The following is a 19,501-nucleotide window of genomic DNA, read 5'->3' on the forward strand; positions in this document are numbered from 1 at the left end:
CCTGTTTATCATTTGACAGAGTGAACCAGGTATTGATGTTTCAGTGTTTCTATAGTTACTGTAAATGATGCCGTTACTGCCCGTCTGTCTGCTCTCACACACAGACACACACACACACACACACACACACACACACACAACACACACACACACACACACACACCAAATTTCTGCTTGCATAGTAATGTAATTATTGTCAGTCTAGTTGTTGATGAGGACAGCCATGGGGTTAACATGCTGCGAGGGAAATGGTGCGTGTGTCAGTGTGTGCGAGTGTGTGTGTGTGTGAGTTTGTGTTTTTGATCATTTTGATAATAATTTGAAAACTGTTGTTGATGTTGGTCAGGTCATGGTGTGATGTTTACATTGCTCATGCTGAGGGTTTGAGAATGAAGGATATTATGCTCATATATTATAGGATCACAAACGTGTGTGTGTGTGTGTACAGTTAAATGGGATGTAGCAGACCAGCAGCTGACCCAGCATGGAGCTTCCTACTGTACTGGGAGTCCCACCTGTGAGTGAGTGTTTGTGTGTGTGTGTGTGTGTGTATGTGTGTTTGTGATTGGCTACTGTAGATACCATGTAGAACCTGTGTGTGTGTGTGTGTGTGTGTGTGGGGCACGGTGCCATGGTGGGCAGTGCCATCTGCTGCCCTGCTGTCCAGCTTTCAGTCTGGAAAATGCAGACGAGTGTCTTGACCTGTATGAATACAGACTGAAACAGTCCCTTGGGTCTGTTCTGCTCCAGCTGTCCGCGTGTTGGCCGATGAAGAGTTCATTTCCATTCACATGTTTCAGGAAAAACACGCAGTTCACCTGAGTTGAATCATACATGAAATCATTCTGTAAAGACGTTGCTTAGTGGAGCAAAGCACTGAAACTATCTGATGATGCTTGAGTGGAAAGCTCCTCGTTGTCAGAGGGTCTCTGGTTTGAATCTAGCTGAATCTGAGCTGTGGGCCAAAATCTAAATCAGGGTTTCCGCCATTCTTATTCTGAGCCCCCAAAACATGCAAGAGTGAGCAGTGAGCTGGTTAGATGGAAGAGTGTCCGCTTACTTTAGCTTAGATTAACTCAAACCTCCAACACATTATCACGGCATTGGTCCTTCCTCACAGTTACCCAAACAGATTGGAAATTCAAATACTTCTACTAACTGATGTCTCAGGAGTGCACAAATAATATTGGCTCAAATACGGCATTTTATTATTTTTTTTATATGATGATATTGATATTTTTTATTTCAATATGAACTTAAAGAATAAAAATTTTGCCCAGTTGGATCAGTGTAGAGGAAGTTGCACCACGTTAGACTCGCATACTAGTGATGCCACCCATCATCACAAATCCACATATTACTTTCTCCACCAGGTCAAATTTTGGTGAAATTACATTTTCATGAATCAAGTAGAGATTTACTTATCATGGTATTTAAGTCTGTGCAGCTCAGTCTCCCTAATAAAGTTCAGCTGGAGAGTGATGTGAAGCTAGGTTAGACAGATTTATTAATAGCTGAAGAATGTTTGTGCTCCCTGGTGATAGGATTAGCCATCTGGACGTTGGCCAAATACGGCTTTATACAGTTACCCCCCGTGTGTGAGTAAAACACCTACAGTATATTTATACAGTAGACAAAATCTGTGTCCTTCAAAACCTTGACTCAGTCGTTCTCTTTGCTGAGAACTGTAGGTGTGAACCTGAAAATTCACAGGAATAGTTAGATTAATTGACCTTTTTGCTTTTAAAACATACTGAAAAGTGAAACCTTTTTCAACTTTTAAATAGCTGCAGTCTGAGCTGTCTGCACCCACATCCAATAGACCTTATGTAAAACAGGCAGTGGCAGATTTAAAAAAAAAAAATACTGTGAACACACCCATACTATTTTGTTTTCCTCTAATGCAAAACACCTGCTGTGAGATCACTGTGTGGCCAGAAAAGTTTGAAAATGTACAGCAGCAGCTTTTCTGCCTGTGAATCAGTGTGGAGTCAGTGGTGACACACACAGAGGAGAACTACACAAAAACATCCATTTCCATTTAAATTAAAGCTCTAACTGCTGTTTTAAATACTGTATGTCTCACACTTCCAGCTTTTGTACAGGAAACATGGAACTTGTTTTATCAACGTAAAAAAAATTCCATCAGGTAAAAATATAATTTTAAAATAATGAAAAATGTTTCTGGTTTAACGACTTTTTGTCTCCAGTCGCAGTTTCGTTCATGACAACACCTCTCCTTTGTGTCCCTTATCAGTCTGTTATCACCTGCCATATTTCCTTGAAAGACCCACACACTCACACACACACACTTGTCGCCAGGTGGATATTTCATGTTCAGGACCATTGCTCTCTCTCAGGTGAGTGGAGCTTTTGACTGTCAACTTGTTTATGAGATTTATTGATTGTTATATTGATGAGATTTAGTAAGATGATAACGGTCACCCCCTCATGCAGCAGTGGGTTACTTATCTAGCATACCTTTAGTGCCCCACAGATCATAAAGGTCGTTAACAATTAGAGCTACAGCAGAGAGGAGAGTTCGTTTCCTCACACTGAGTGCCAGGAGGGGTGGAGCTACAGTAACTTGCACAAGTTAAAGGAAGAAAAATCAGCTGTTTTCCTCAGAGAAGGGGGAGGAGGAAAGAGTAGAAGGAAAGTAAGTTGGTGTTATGGGATGACTTTACTCACGCTGTGGAAAAGCAGAGAGGAATGAGCTGCTTGGTCTGAAACAAGAAGAGAAAATGAAGCAAGAAGCGGAAGGGTTCATTTTCTCACAGAAGTAGCTGAATCAGGCTGAGATAGAGACCGAACAGTGACCTTTGTCCTGTGACAAATCACCAGCTGACACACAGGAAGAAGACCTGACAGGTAATGTCTCTTAAACAGCTTTTTAGACTCAGATGCTCCCGTTCAGGCTGCAACATGCTGCTGAATATTTACAGAACCTTACAGCTAAACACTGTGATGACCTGAAGTTTGTGTTGTATCACAATTTGAAGCTCGAACTGGTAACAGTGTCTGTGAGTGATTTACATCCCGTCGTAAAATCAAGCTGGAAGTGTAAAGTGGTTGACGGCCCAGCACGTAGCAGATTTCTTGTGGTTTTGCTCAGATGACTTATGGGTTTGTTATTCATTGTGAGGTAAAAAAAAAAAAAAAAGTCGCCAAACCTGAAGCATCAGCTGTGAGGAAAGCATCCTTTACTCTATTGTTTTAAACTCAGGTCAATCTTTGTGCATAAATCTGTGTCTAAGTAGTAAGGAGGTTCTCCAGGACCGGTCCATGTCTCTTCATTAATTGGTCCAGTTGTCCTGCAGGACTGAGGCCTAGGTGTCCTTTGAAATTTTGCGATACCTGAGTTTTTGTATAAACTGAGCTACAACAAATGTTTTTTAATTTCAATCATTCATTTCATTATTTGTCGATTTGTTTTTACACTTCATCACTCAATTGTTTAGACTGAAAACATTCCAGGAAACGGGGAAAGTGCCCATCACACATCAACATCCAAAGATATTCAATTTACACCGATGCAACAGTGAAATAACAGAGAAAAGCAGCTAATGTATAGAAAGTTGATCCACTGATCCAATGCTTTCAGCTCTAGTGTTGGTACCATAATGAAACTTTTGGGAATCTCTTACTGCAAAACTTGTTTTTTTCTTTTAAACAAAAAAAACAAAAACAAAACAGTTTTAATGTTGTCTAAAACAAGCAGAAGAGAACAACAGCTTTATCCAAATAAAATAGTATAAAATTGTCAACATTTTCATTTAAATAAGAAACTTGTCAATCAAAGGATAAGTGAGGATGAGAACAATTCTGACGAGATACTTGATGCCAGCTCGGTACTTGACAGTTTTTTGATAATTGGTGCTAAAGACATATTTTGGTCAGTGCCAAACGAGCATTGAGGTTTGATGCCGAGCCGTATGGACAGTTTGAAATGTTTGAGGTCTGAATTGTGGTGTGATTGTTAAACCTATTTAGTGTTAAAAATATGTGAGCAGGCCGCAGATGGAAACTACTGCCAGTGTTTTCCATCATCAGTGTCTGCTGGACTGCATGCAAAACACACTCAGCTAGATCTGATGTGGATGACTGATTCCTGTGGACCAGCTGCTGTGTGTGTGTGTGTGTGTGTGTGTGTGTGTGTGTGTGTGTGTGTGTGTGTGTGTGTGTGTGTGTGTGTGTGGTGTGTTGTGTTGTGTGTTTGTGTGTTGTGTTGTGTGTGTTGTGTGTGTGTGTGTGTGTGTGTGTGTGTGTGTGTGTGTGTGTGAGCCATAGTTGAAGAGCTGTGAATTTAGGTCATGTTATGCTGTGGATGTTTTCCACCTTTTTAAAATGTTATTTTGGAGCAGAGCTTGTCTGGTCTCTGCAGTCAGTGTTTGATGATGACTGAAAATTAGTGAATTACTTCATGTAGACAGAATCTGCTGAAAACACCTGCTGTGGAGGTTTCACCACATCCTTTGTCTGGCTCCATCTTTTTTCTTTGATTCGCTCACATACCAAAACCTTTATGGCAACATGGGTCTAAGGCGGGACCAGGGCCAGGTGCGTTGTGAGTAGAGTTTTAAACCTGTAGCTCCCACTGTTGCCCTTTTTTAATGAAAAAGTCTCACGAGTTCAAGTTATGTGAAGCCCCGTGCCACAGGTTAAGCTTGATTCATGAACTGGCAAAAAAAAAAAAAAAAAATCTAATCTAATGATGAGCAGTTAGCCTCCTCCTGTGATGATACTGTTTTAGTGGCAGAACTTCTGCTGGCAGGAGTGATAAATAAACAACATTATTCACAGTGATTTGCTGTGGTGATGAAAATTAAAGCGTGACAGACTGCTGTGACTTAATGGATGTAGCAGAGACAAATTGTCGGACCTACAGAGTAAGATGGAGTCCTCCTCAGCTAGTCCCACCACCAGCAATGAGAAAGAAGGTGAAAAATAAATATAATAAGTGCTTCGCTGTTGGGATGCAATGTAAATGTTTTATTTTAAAGTGAGCCCTGGAAAAAACAAATGGAAATGCCACTAACAACAGATGACAGAAAGTTCCTCACGTGTGTGCACTTGTGTTATTCAGAATTACAACCAGTTTCTCTCTGTCTGTGCAGTTTGTAATAACCCCTTTGGTAAGAATACTGATGTTAGAATCTTTATTTATTTAACTTCACTATGTGAAATGTAGTTTGAAATAATTGCTGTCACAGATACTTATTAAGAAGACTAGATAAAACTAGATAAAAGCTCTTGTGCTAGTGAAGTTATTTTTTTTATTTATTTATTTTTTTTGGCGGATTATTATAGGAGTATTTCCTGAGGACAGGCAGCAGAGCTCAATGTAATGTAGTTCTGATATGAAAACACGGCACAGTTAAAATCAGGATCAAACGTTAAGTCTCTGACGTTTACTGTGATGGATGAAGTTGTTTGTCACATTGAAGGAGCAGCAGCAGCAGCAGAAACCTGCTCTGTTGATGCTAAAGTCTCTTTAAATTAATGGTATGTCCTTTTAAAGTATCTTATCCAATTCACTCACCTACACTTTGGCCTCAAGTACTAAACAGAAAGTTCTAATGAAAGTACTCTTCCCACCCCATGCCTTCATTCTGTCTACACCTCTGCCTTTTCAGATTAATAATAACTGCCATTGTTTAGTGCTAACAAGTATTTTTACCTTTTGCTCGACTTTACCTTAAATCGAGCTGATTTCTCTCTTGTTCTGTCCCTCAAGTAGAAACATTACATGAGATTATAGTCAGGACTGGGTTGTACCAGCTGTGTGTGTGTGTGTGTGTGTGTGTGTGTGTGTGTGTGTGTGTGTGTGTGTGTGTGTGTGTGTGTGTGTGTGTGTGTGTGTGAAGTCTTCTCTAAGTATTTAGTAACTGCCAGCTGCACTAGTGATTTACTAAATCTGGTTGCATCATTAAAACTTCAGGAATGTCTTTGCGAGTAAGGACCTTATTAATGTGGAAATCGGTAAGTGATGTAGTAATAAAGTTATAAACCAAAATTACCTGAGAATCCTTTTTTTTTTACTCATGGTAATGCTTTTGGTTTATTTATATTTGCATACATGAAGAAATATGTTTCAGACTGCAGTCGTAGCAGTCATGTAGAATATAGTGAGAGGGAAATGTCTAATTGCACAACCTAAACAACCTTGTTTGGTCATTTAGTTGAATATTGGCATGTTTTGCCTGTGTACTGTACTAAAAAAAGTTTAGAGCTGCAATAAACAATTCATTTTCTTATTCATTCATTCATTGATTATTGATTATTTTTATATTCCAGGAAACAACAGTGTTGTTCACTTGTTGAATGTAGAAGAAATTGAAGTCCCCAGGATACATTCTATAAAGCAGTTTACACAACATTGTTATTTATCAGATGTAACTGAATCATCAAGAATCAAATCAATTAAATAACTGAGAGACGGTTGTGTTACTTCCACATAGTTGTTGGAGTCCCCGCCTCTCCTTGTTGGTAGTTATACATTAACAGTGTCAGGCTACACTTTGCCCACAGTCAAGTTTACCTTCATTCCTGAAGTCTGACTGTTTCCAGGTAAATTCTGGATTATTTTCACCCTCGCTCAGACAAACCTGTGTGACCTTGTGGCGTTCTGAGATACAGTATCTCCACAAAATGGCAGATGTTATGTTACTGCAGGGCAGGAACTGATGGTGGCCAGTTTTCCCCACAATGCCGCTGGAATCTATAAGACTCACACGTGGATTCATATCTTTTTCTTTTTAATTTGTTCTTGAATGTTAAATCAGTTTAGTCTGGTTTTTAAATCACCATCCATCTACATTATCAGCTCGTTCTTACCACTCTCGCGGTTGAGGATAATTGACAGTGGTTCTTTTTGCTAAAGCTCAGTCTTTTGTTTGTCATATTTCCTGGCACTGTTCCTGCTGCCTCGCACATGTTAGTGTCGTAGACCTACACTACATTTTGCCTCTACACAAGCTCTGCACCACACCTTACAGTGAGGACAGCAGCAGCTCATATCACTGACTGTTTGCAGATGTGCTCTTGGGCCCTCGTTGACACTTCTGCGCGTTGTTGTGATTAGCTGAGCAGTCTAAACGGAGGTGCTGTATGACTTGTCGTTGTATGGCTGACTACAGGCTCGTTCTGCATCTCTGAAAACTGACCTCAAGCTGCTCCGCATGAGTGAACTGTCACATCCCTCAGTAACTTTAATTGGGCTTTAAGGAAGGGATTCCTGTCCTACTCAATGATTCACTGACTGTGCTTCAGCTTGAGTCACTTCTACACCACAAACCACTACACACTGATTTAACACACTTGACAGCCACTGCAGTGTTTACCTGCTGGACTGACCCTGCAGCCTGAAGCGTGTTCAGTCAGTGGTTCCTCTCTGTGTGCGTCCACCACAGCATCTCTTTTTGAAATTATGCAAGGGGTGGACAAAATAGCAGAAACATTACTTTTGAGGCTGCAGTTGAACTGTTTTTAAAAAGATCTTCCCGTGTGTGTGTGTGTGTGTGTGTGTGTAAAATATTATAGGTCATCAAAGCACTGTATTAGTTGAGGTTTGATTTTTCACGTCAGCTGTTGTGCACACGATTCTGTTGCGATGAGGTTTTTGATTAACGAGGAGGTGAAAAATGAGCGGCACAAGACCTTCAAGAACCGTGTTTTTTTTGGGGGGTTTTTTTCTCTTCCTGTCGCTGTGGTTACTCCATGTGTCTTCCTTCCTTGCTGTTTCCATGGTGACAAAATGTTTTCTCCCCTCTCTCATCCTCTCTCAGTGTCATCCAGGCTCCGTTACCACTACCTGTAGACAAGGTAAGAACAGAAATATGTGTGTGGTGTTGTTTTGTTGTCTTGTCCCATGTGCAAGTTGTTTGTGCATCTGTCTCAGATTTCTATGTAGGCCTGCCTCTCAGTGACAGAGCTGTGTGTGCGTGTATGTATGTGTGTGCGCGTGTGTGCGCCAATTTTCACATACAAAAGTAGTCTTTACACACACACAGACACACACAATCACACACACACACATAGTGGAGTAGTCAGCTGATAGAGGAATGCAGGGATTGCTGGCAGTTTGTGCTGCTGCACTACAGAAATCTTTCATGTGGATCAGGGGCAAAGTCTTTTTCTCACCGTTCACTCGAAGCGCTTTGGATGTCTCCAACACTATTTAAATGTTTGTTCACCGAAGGCAGAAATTATCGGCCTATTTGTCTTGTTCTCTGCTCAGAGCTCAGACAACCGGATTGTGATTTCTGTAGGATCTCATTCAGAGGTTCCATTTACAATAGAGCCGACTCTCGTGTCTCTACTGTATATGTGTGTACTCTTAGTGCCTTAGGTGTGATTGTTGTACACTATATACCTAAATCAAACGCACTGTTTTGCACCATACAACACATCTTATCTAGACCTGACCCAGTTCATCCATTAGAATGAGAGGAATAAAAAAGGTAACTGGCCTGTTCTACCCATAAACACACAGCTGACACGTCTCACTAGGTGACATAGCATCACGTTCACAGGTCGAGACTCTGGTGGTGTTCATCCTAATGTTGTCTGCAGTTCTTCAGTTAGTGAGTTTGAAGTGCTTTAAAAGTCGGTGACTCTCTTTTTGCTGAGGAAACTCTGTTAATTCATACAGAGAAAGCAAGTTAGAGACTTCGGTTTACGCAATATGGAAAACAGTTTTTGGCTTCACCACTCGCAGCATTAAAAACCCACAAAAACAAAACAATTAAGGTCAGACATCAATAATAAAACACAGCAATCTGACTTTACAAGACTAAGACGCAGTTAAACAAACATTTAAAACTTTGGGTATTAAGCAAGTATGACAACAGTCGACTTCAGGGTCCACTTCAAGGGTTTTCTCTCAGCTAATGTGCTAAATCAACTGATGAGGATTATGTGATTCACTTGAAATCTGCAGAAAAAGCTAGTAAGTGGACCTTGAGTTGAAGTTGTTTTGTCATACTACTGTTTTAAAAGGTCAAGAATGAACTTTGATGTTACAATTGGAACAAATATTTTTAGAACCAAATAAAATCGGCCAAGCTAATACATTTGCTGATATGAGCTTATTGCAGATATTTCTTTATCGTATGTGTATGTTGGTCAGCAAGAAACTACAAACTGCAGCTGGGTTTCAGTGACTATTACATAGCTTGTCCATCAGACAACACTTAGAAGTTTATTTTTATACTGTTGAATGTCTCACACAGTACAAAAGCTGCAGGCTTTCAGTGTTGAGTTCACACAAGGAAGACTTCACTGTAACACCATACTGAGACATACCAATAAACAGCACACAGTATCATATTATACTGTGGTATTTTAAATGACTGTTATGAACCTGTTATGTAAAAGCCTATAATGCCATAACACATGGATATTTAATTGTATAATTTCATAACATATCGTACAGTGCCTGGGTAATTGTTAAAGTCCATACTGTACCATACTTCATGTTAGCTTCCTCCACTGCCTTGTCCTCTTCTGTCTCTCCCTCCAACAGTGAGAACAACAGGGCCTCAGTGTAACCTGTCTGAGGAATGTAGGCTGGAGCTAACTGTGTGTGCGTGTGTGTCAGGGAGGAGCTGTGATTAGATTTGAGCCACTTCTCTAACATAATTAAGTGTCCTAAAGCACGATCCTTACACCTCCCAGGTCTCAGAAGACGCACACATTCTGAGTCACACACTCGGAAACGCACACACCCAGGCTGTCACATTGACTTAAGGTGGAAATGTCCTGACTGCACAGGCAGAATGTGTGGGTTTTGGACAAGACTACATGTACCAGTGGCTTCGGTTTTGGTTTCACCACAGTGTGCTCAAGTCGGTGCCCAAAATACTAAAAAGAAAAATTGGGGATGCCATATAGCTCATGAGACACCTGCTTTCACTACAATCAGGCTTTTTTAATGTGCAGTTGCAGCTCCATCAGGTGAGGAATAGTTCAACATTTTGGGGGGAAAATAACGCTTAGATGTTCATCAGTCTCTGTTAAGAATGAAGCTGGAGTCGGGATGTGGGTAGCCTAGAATAGCAGAGAGACTGCAAACAGCGGGAAAGAGTCCAAAGTTCAAAACTGCACTTGCTAACACCACTAAAGCTAACATATCTCTTTTTTTAAAAAAAAATCTTTACACAAAGAGAAATGTTAAACAGTAGGGCTGTAACTAACAACTGTTTGATTCACTGATTGGTTTGAATTGGTTTATAAAACCTCAGAAAACAGTAAAATCCTAGAAGTCAAGGTGACATTATATTTGAATCGGTCTCTCTAACATTTGCAGGTCAGGGTAATTCTAACTAAATAAACTAAATAACTAAATGGAGGCAGCAGGTGAAATAAACATGACAATGAAAAAACAGAAATGAAAATAAGTTTTTTTTGTTTTGTTTTTTTTTGAACATCTAAACCACTGATTGAAATGATCCGCCATGGTATAGATATATTTCTTTGTGAATGGCTACGACACAACCTTCATCAGTCCAGAGCTGAGGAAGCAGCTGACTGATAGTTGCAGGTTTTCACTTTGGATATGTGGGCAGATGATTTGTGTCACTTTGCATTACATCCAACAAATGATGGCAACAAATGGGAGCTGACTGAGCAAGTGCTTGGCAAATCTGAATGGGACAGCACATTACACAAAATGTCGGATGACCTCAGATAATTTTGGGTAACGGGTTGGTTTGGGTGGGTGCAGGTTTGTAAAATTTGACTCGGTGTTATATACAGTTTCTTGTTTTATCCAACCAGCAGTCCAAAACCCAAAGATATTCATTTGACTATGATGTCAGACCAGGAAAGAGGAAAAATGACATAAAAAAATAAAAGATTTATCATTCATCAAAATAGTTAACGATGAATTTTCTTTCGATCAGCTAATGGATTTATTGTGTAATCAGTGCAGCTCTAATAAAAAACCTAGTTTGTAGATTTAGGTGGAGCCGTGTGCTGGAAGTAATGTTGAACTATTCCTTTAAGATGGACACATGCAGGACAAATGATTGCTGTATAGTCCTGTACAACAGCTCACTGGTCCACCAATGTGATCGCTGGTACTGCTGTTAGTGTTTGTCATTTTTGAGGCCTCAGAATTTAGCTGAGCTCATTCCCAGTGCTACTTTACTTTGTTGATCAAAACTCTTAGACAGTGATTGGCTGAGTTTGTTTGTATTTCTTCCCTTGCTTTTGTTACACTGACTCTGATGTGTAGACTGTGTGTGCGTGTGTGTGTGTGTGTGTGTGTGAGAGTGTGTGTACACGTGTGTGTGTGTACGTGTAGAGCATATGCTTTTGACCTCTGTGGTTTTTCATCTGTTTGTCCACCTTCAATTCAAACACAAGACTGAATGAACTCTAGACAACTGTCAGTATGTTGGTGTGTGTGTTTTATAGGTTGCAGCCAACACTCCCAGTATGTATTCTCAGGAACTGTTCCAGCTCTCCCAGTATCTACAGGTAACACACTGGCACCTACTGGTCATTCTATGAAACTACACCCAAAATAGTACAACAATGATATGTTCATACAAGTTGCTTTTTTATTAGGCATCATATTTTACTAATTCACATGTAAATAAAATAAATAGTTCATGACATTTTAAAAACAAATCTTTAGATCTTTCTCTCTTTGCTGTTGATGACACTGTCCCTCCATCCCCTCCCTGTCTCTCTCTGCCAGGAGGCCTTACACAGAGAGCAGATGTTAGAGCAGAAGCTAGCCACTCTGCAGCGTCTGTTAGCCACCACTCAGGAGGCCTCAGAGAGCAGCTGGCAGGTAGGAAATACCTGGCAGTTTAGCCTTTGGTCACTCTGTCTGTATGTGCGCATGTTGCTGTTTGTGTCTTTAAAAAGGTTCACACACTCTCTGCATTGAATAAATACTCAGTTTACCGCTCTCTAAAAGCTTGTTTTGCCATTTCAGCACCATTTTTTCCTTCAGTCACACAGACAACACGATATCTGTTACACAACAGTTTTACATTATATTGCATATCCCACAGTTACCCATCTCATAGGTAGTCTACATCCTAACCTCTAAAAGATACACTGCACTGTAGTGTTATACTAATCTATACTGTATTGCTGTTATTACGTCATATAGAAATGATCATATTATGGTCATTATGACTCGGAATTTTGTTTTGTTGATAAAGAGCAAACAAATCTGCCTTAGGTGAGTGCAAGTCCATCATGACTCACAGCAAAACTATCATTTACTGTTATTTTCAACATGTACAATGTAATTTGGTCTCACATTACCAAGTCCACATGGCAGGTTTTCCCATCATTCCCTTTTAGCTCCTGTGATATGAACACATATGCCCAACACTGTTGTAAAGTTAGTGTTTGTCTCCACCAGGCTCTGATTGATGAGGACCGTCTTCTCTCCAGACTGGAAGTGATGGGCAGTCAGCTACAGGCTTACTCTAAGGTAACACACACACACACACACACACTCTTGCAGCGCTGTCAGAGTATATCATGATTGAAATGACAAATTCTACAGTAATAAATGGATGAAATCCTCGTCTCTACTCTCACAGTCCCAGACGGAGGAAGGGATCCGTAAGGAGCTCTTGGCTCTCCAGGAGGACAAACACAACTACGAGACGACAGCCAAGGAGTCTCTGAGGAGAGTCCTGCAGGAGAAGATCGAGGTGGTCAGGAAGCTGTCGGAGGTGGAGGTAGGACACATGTATACGTAGTATATGTATCACGGAGTGTCTGTTATAATGGCCATTTGTAATTTTGAGGCGATAGGCGAAACTAAAAGTTTTTTATTTCCACTGTCCTGCAGCGCTCGCTCAGTAACACGGAGGATGAGTGCACCCACCTGAAGGAAATGTCTGAGAGGGGCCAGGAGGAGCTGAGGGAACTCGCCAACAAGTACAACGCCGCTGTCAACGAGATCAAGGAGCTCACAGACAAAATCAAGGTATCTGCAGCGAGGCCCCAGACACACAGAGAGGAAATTATTCAGATTAGATTTAACTTGAATTCAGTTTCTCTAAAATTGGTCTTGCAACCAGACAACAAAGGTACACAGACCCTAAAACACACTAGCTGGGTGTATTACATCAGAATCCTGGTGTGATATTACCCTCACCTCCTGAGAATCCATAATCTGATTTAATAGTTTGATGATTCTGTATCAGTTTATTGTGACCTGTGGGATATTTGACCAGTATCATTTATGAACAGTAAATTACCCTCCTTTGCCCTTTCTTCCCCGTCTTGGTATCTTCCTCCTCTGTCCCCTGCCTCCCTCCTTCCCTTTCTCACTCTCCTCCTCTCCTCCCTGCCTCCTCCTCTCCTCCCTGCCTCCTCCTCCAGGCGGCGGAGGGCCGGCAGGAGGAGCTGACCCAGCGGGGGGCGACGGAGAAGAGGGAGTTGGAGCTGCGGATCGAGGAGATGGAGGAGAAGGAGCAGGTTCTCCAGGCTCGCATCGAGGCTCTGCAGGCCGACAACGACTTCAGCAACGAGAGGCTCGCCGCTTTGCAGGGTACACACACACTCCACACACACACACACACACACACACACACTCCACACACACACACACACACACCCCACACACACCCCACACACGACACACACTCCACACACACACACACACACACACACTACACACACACACACACACACACTCCACACACACACACTCCACACACACACACTACACACACACACTACACACGCACACACTACACACACACACTACACACACTACACACACACACTACACACGCACACTCTACACACACACACACTACACACACACACTACACACACACTACACACACACACTCCACACACTACACACACACACTACACACGCACACTCTACACACACACACACTACACACACACACTACACACGCACACTCTACACACACACACACTACACACACACACTACACACGCACACTCTACACACACACACACTACACACACACACTACACACGCACACTCTACACACACACACACTACACACACACACTACACACGCACACTCTACACACACACACACTACACACACACACTACACACGCACACTCTACACACACACACACTACACACACACACTACACACGCACACTCTACACACACACACACTACACACACACACTACACACACACTACACACACACACTCCACACACACTCCACACACACTACACACTACACACACTACACACACACACACACACACTTGGTGTTGGTACTTCTTCTTTGTGAGGACCCTCATTGACATAATGCATTCTTAGCCCCTAACTCTAACCTCATCCAGCACGAGGAAAAGCCAAATGTAAACGTAATAATAACCTTAACCTTAGAACTAAGTCTGAACCGTCAAACAGGCCTTTGAAGATTTGTCTGAAAGTGAGGAGCAGCTAAAATGTCCTCACTCCCGAGGTGTGAAATTCAAATTAGTCCTCACAAAGATGGACAAGCACATACATCCACAAAGTCCTGTCCTAACGTTTAACACGCTAACATACCTGCACCCTGTAAGCCAATCACTTTAACTCCCTGGTCAACACATGATTTACCGTAGCAACCAGTCGCCGGATCAGAACATACCCCTGACCAATCAGGAGGTTCAGCTGGGACTTCCTGTCAGTCAACGCTTCTCTCTGCTGTTGTTGTTGTTGTTGTTGTTTACAGTGCGGTTACAACAGCTACAAGAGAAAAGCATTAAAGAGAACAACAGTCTGGGTGAGTCCTCACGTCTCTGGTCTGCTCGGGGACACTCGTCCTCTTCGTCGCTGTTTTTATCTCTGTGGCCACTAACTTCACATCCTCATCTTCCACTAATGATGCATGACAACTTCCTGCATGATGTCCACATAACTTCGTGTTGCTTGCTGCTCTTCGCTCTCTTTGTTCATCTGTCTCTCTGTCTGTCACAGTGGAAATCTGGCTCTTCTTCTTCTTCTGTTTCGGTCTTGTTCACGGTAGCTCGATGTTCAGCCCTCAGGTCCTTCAGGGGACATGTGATGTTGATTTAGGTTTAGTTGAGATACTTTTCTGATTGCAGAATCCATGAGAGACATTAAATCATTCAGAAATAATCAGCTGTCACCGCAGCACCATCGGACTGACAGCTGATTCTCACAGCAGGTGTGCTACTGTTAGCAAGATAAATGATCAGTCCACCTTAATAAAAATCTTCAGATGTCAGGAAATTTGTTGAAAAAACAACAAACAACTGCTTTACTTCAGAAATAGAATGACAAACTTTATTCACATACATATAAGAATTTGTTTTGGAGTCAGTGTCAGTACAATAAAATAAAAGAAGATAGAAAAAAATAAAAAATACGCCACTGGAAATTGATAGCATACATAAGAACCTATGGTCATATACAAATACACATAAACAAACATATTCTAGAGCCCGCCAGTACTCACCCCTTCAGGCTGAATAGCAATAAATCATCCAATATTCACCATCAACATGTAGCATAAGAAAATATTTTTGAGAAGGAACCCGCAAATTATATCAACAAATTGTGACCAAGATGTGAAGATATGTTGATCGAAAATATTGTCCATGCCAATATAGAGGTCAGGCTTTCATGTGTTTAAGTGAATTTACAGTCAAAGGAAGATGACCAAAAATGTTAAGAGATTAGAGTAGAGCAGCAATCACTGATTTCAATAAAATGTATGTTTAAATGTGCATAGTGTTCACAAGTACAGGGCATTGGAAGAGACCGTGGCAGTGCAATGGATGATTTGGATAAACTACATAATGTGCATAAGTACAATTATTCATCACAGGTGTTGTCATCTTCCTGTTCACTCACTGTTTGAACAGTGAGCACCACAAGCTGAGATTAAATAAAAATCACGTTCATCCTGTGTGATGACACGCACAGTAAACTGGCGTCTCGTTCAGACGGGACACGATGTACCGGGTGCATATACTGAAAAAGTTCCTCAGGTTTGCATGTTTTTGGCCTGGTAGCTTATAAAAATCATTCTCTGGCTGAAAATACTGTGCTGTTAGGCTTTTTGATATTTTTGATTTTTATTGGACCCAAATTTTATTTACACACACAGAAATCTCACTGTTTCTGTGTTTATGCTGCTGCTCAGAAAATAAATATTTATTGTTGTAAGCAGTTTCTTCTATAATGATTGTGTATAGGAAAAGTATTTCTGAGCCAAAGTGTGTCACGTGACCTGCAGCTCCAACTGTGGTGTGAATCACCAGCCCAGTCCCCCTGGATTAGGGCCAGGCTGTACGAGACTTTGAGCACGTGGGTGTCTTTGTCTTAGAGACAGGTTGTCTCAGGGACACGGAGGAACACTGTCAGGTCTGGACGGGGCTTGTTGGATAATCTGGGTTGTTTCTGTGGTTGCCAAACTGTCCACTGCTTTGTTTTTCTTGGTCTGGGGAAAAAGAGCTTTTAGTCACTGATTGACTTCTGGTGATTGAATGACAACACTGAATAGAAATGCTGGAGGTGACTGTCTCACTGCGCACTTTGCCACAGTAGCCACTTTGTGAAGGAACATGCCATCATTTGGACTCTTACTCTGTTCTGAACATGTGTCTGGCTCGTAAAGTTTCGACAAAATCGTATAAATCTGATCTGGTCACATGACAGATGTCAACATTGTCTCCCACGGACCAGTAGAGGAGCCTGTCGAGGACAAACAGAGCCAGCAGACACCCGAGAGCCACGAGGAAGACGAAGATGAGGAGGATACAGACACCGATGATGGTGCAGTTGGTGAAGATGAAGATAATGATGGTAGTTAGTTTGATTATCATAATAATAAACCGTGTGATTTATATACAGCACTGTTCTATAACAGGTTTGGCAAAGTGCTTTGCAGGATAAAAGAAAATAATCCTATATATAAAACAGTATAAATCATAAGTTAAAAAAAAATTGCAAATGAAAATGCCATAAAATTAATAGACAATATTTATCATATTAAAGAATTGAACCTATACAATGAGATTTTATAAAAGACAGAACATTGATTTCGTTAACCTGATCTTATGAAGTGATTCCAGACCTTATGTTTTTCTAGTTTTCCGTATTCTGTAAGTGGAGTTTATACAAAATGCTTAATTAACTTTTCATCCAGAGAAATATTTATTTTCTCTTAAAATTTCATTCTTATTTTAAGTTCACACTTAAAATATATTTAGCAGTTATAGTTTAGTGTGCATGAGTCAGCCAATATGATGCCATGCATACTTCATCATTTTACATTTCCAAACATTCCCAAAATATAATTTGTAAAAGCTGTCATGTTTTAGTTTGTGGCGTTGAGAATCTGCCGCTGATGCAGAAACTCTTGAGGATTTAAATGATGAGATTGTTGGATTATTTTTCATGACGCTGTAGTGTAGTTCAGTTTAAACTGTCGGGCTGTTTAATTCCACATTTTGTTGGACTGAGAAGTTATTGAGAGACTTAAATTAAAACCTTAGCTGTCTGTCTGCTGTCCACATCCTGTCTGTTGTTACAGTGTTGTGGTATCTGTGTTAAACTTCTTATCTAATACCCGCCATATACGGCTGATTTTCTGCTCTGTCCGTTTGTTTATCAAACATCTATCTGTCCGTGTAGCTATCAGTCTCTCTCTAACTCGGTAGTTCTGTCATGCTTTCTGCCTGGTTGTATCTGTCTCTTCCTTCTCTGTCATTTCCGTCTTCGCTGTCTGTTTTCGGCTCTCTCTATCTCGTACTCTCTAATACTGAGTTGGGTATTTAGAACCGATTCTGGATTGAAACCTTTTCTAAATTTACACAAACCGAGTGCTCACTAATAAACATGGCTTGTCAATTCCAGAAAGTAAGATTTTGACCTTCTCCTCTTAAATACACGTAGCAGGGCGCACACGCATCAACAAATACAGCAGAAGAAAGTGAGTGTTTGTGAGTAGTGAACCACTGAAAGCATTTCACAAAGTAATCTCATGCGAGGGGGAAGTCCATCTACCATGAGCATTTCCTGTAGTCTTGATGTCCAAATCATCTAATGATAAGACCAGAGGAAATTATGCATGGTGTGATGGAGCATAATGATACATTTTATCTGTTTTACCAAAAATCATCTTAAAAAATGACACTTGACAGTCGCAATTTGCCCCAAATAAAGATGTGGTGTGTTTGCCTCAGCTAAGATTCAGTCAGATCTGGCATTGATAATCAATAAGATCTAAGATAAATACCCAACTCAACTCTGATAGGCGTCATAGTAACGTCAGTTCTCCGTGTTTCTATCAGACAACTGTCATGTAAACAACAGCGGAGGAGACTCGACTAGAATCCAACAGTTGATTGAGTGTCCGCGTGAGTACAAACGTCCATTCCTGCTGTACGAGGCTACACATACACACATACAGAAACACACATACTGTCTATAATCACTTTATTACTTACAGTATCTACAGAGGACCATTGAAGCCGGGGAAAAAGTAGAAATGATGAAAATAAAAATAAGTTAAAGAAAAAAATAGTAAATCAAAATTATGTGGTGGTAAGTTAAACCCCAGTCAAAATTTAGACTTAGTGTCTGATCACTTCGACTTGAACATGAGTATTTTATTTTTACCTATTCGTAACATTTCATCTATTTTAGTCTTTCTAACTTGGATTTACCAATGGCAGTGTTGGTCGTCAGTCAGTCTACCACTTTGGTCCAGTCTGAAATATATAATGATAAATAACAGTAGCATTTATGAGATGGATTGCTGTGAGATTGTACAGACGTTCATTATATCCACATGACTTTTCCTTCAGCACCACCATTAGATGGTGAACGTTGCACCTGCTTAACATCAGCATGATACCATCAACACTTTGCACATGTTAGCATGGTGATGTTAGCATTTCATTCAAAGCACCGCTGTGCCCAAATACAGCGTCACAGAGCTGCTAGCGTAGCTGTTGAGTCTGAATTTGGTTCCACACTGAGTCTCTTGATGGCTTGTTAAGTTTCTTGATGCTTTTCACAAAGAAACCATCTTGACATCATGGCAGAACTAGCTCTAGTCAGGCAGGAAAAGATATTGTTGACGAGCCTGATGTTTTGAAGAAGATTTTTCCAGCTGTTATTCTGTCACATTATAAGTAAAGTTGGTAAAATTTTGTCAGTGCACTTTGTTTGCGCACACTGTAAAGATTAGATCACATAGGTGAAGAATCAATGTCCCCATTATTCAGTGTAATCCACTGATCTCACTGTCAACAGTTTGCATTGAAAACTACTGTTGAAGTTTGTATCATCAGGAGTAACTAGGACACTGTTTATGAAAAGACATTTCTTGATAGAGCAAAGTTTTGTGTGTGTGTGTGTGCACGTGTGCGTGTGTGTGTGTGCGTGTGGAACATGAACAGCATGTACTTCTATGTTTGATTTCTTTTATATTTCTGTCTCACTCCTGGTTCAACTGTCTTTCTGGAGGCATGTGTGTTTGTTGCTCAACCACATGAAGTCAG

At 40.8% G+C, this 19,501-nt stretch overlaps 1 protein-coding gene across 6 annotated transcripts in view; it reads left to right on the forward strand.

Moving 5' to 3' along the window:
• Positions 1–19,501, forward strand: part of slmap (sarcolemma associated protein) — a 58,395-nt gene that overhangs the window by 21,956 nt on the left and 16,938 nt on the right. The window contains exons 4-13 of one of the 6 annotated variants that reach the window (XM_022742010.1): positions 7,788–7,824; positions 11,422–11,484; positions 11,708–11,803; positions 12,389–12,460; positions 12,573–12,713; positions 12,827–12,964; positions 13,363–13,531; positions 14,698–14,748; positions 16,650–16,796; positions 18,287–18,352. In XM_022742010.1, the coding sequence (XP_022597731.1) occupies positions 7,788–7,824; positions 11,422–11,484; positions 11,708–11,803; positions 12,389–12,460; positions 12,573–12,713; positions 12,827–12,964; positions 13,363–13,531; positions 14,698–14,748; positions 16,650–16,796; positions 18,287–18,352 (980 nt within the window). Of the gene's footprint in view, positions 1–2,808; positions 2,872–7,787; positions 7,825–11,421; positions 11,485–11,707; positions 11,804–12,388; positions 12,461–12,572; positions 12,714–12,826; positions 12,965–13,362; positions 13,532–14,697; positions 14,749–16,649; positions 16,797–18,286; positions 18,353–19,501 lie in introns of those variants that run through there. The other 5 variants (XM_022742015.1, XM_022742012.1, XM_022742011.1 and 2 more) reach the window with 5 other exon arrangements.

The sequence above is a fragment of the Seriola dumerili genome, unplaced genomic scaffold (assembly GCF_002260705.1).
Source record: "Seriola dumerili isolate Sdu_G_001 unplaced genomic scaffold, Sdu_1.0 BDQW01000066.1, whole genome shotgun sequence".
Lineage (NCBI taxonomy): Eukaryota > Metazoa > Chordata > Actinopteri > Carangiformes > Carangidae > Seriola > Seriola dumerili.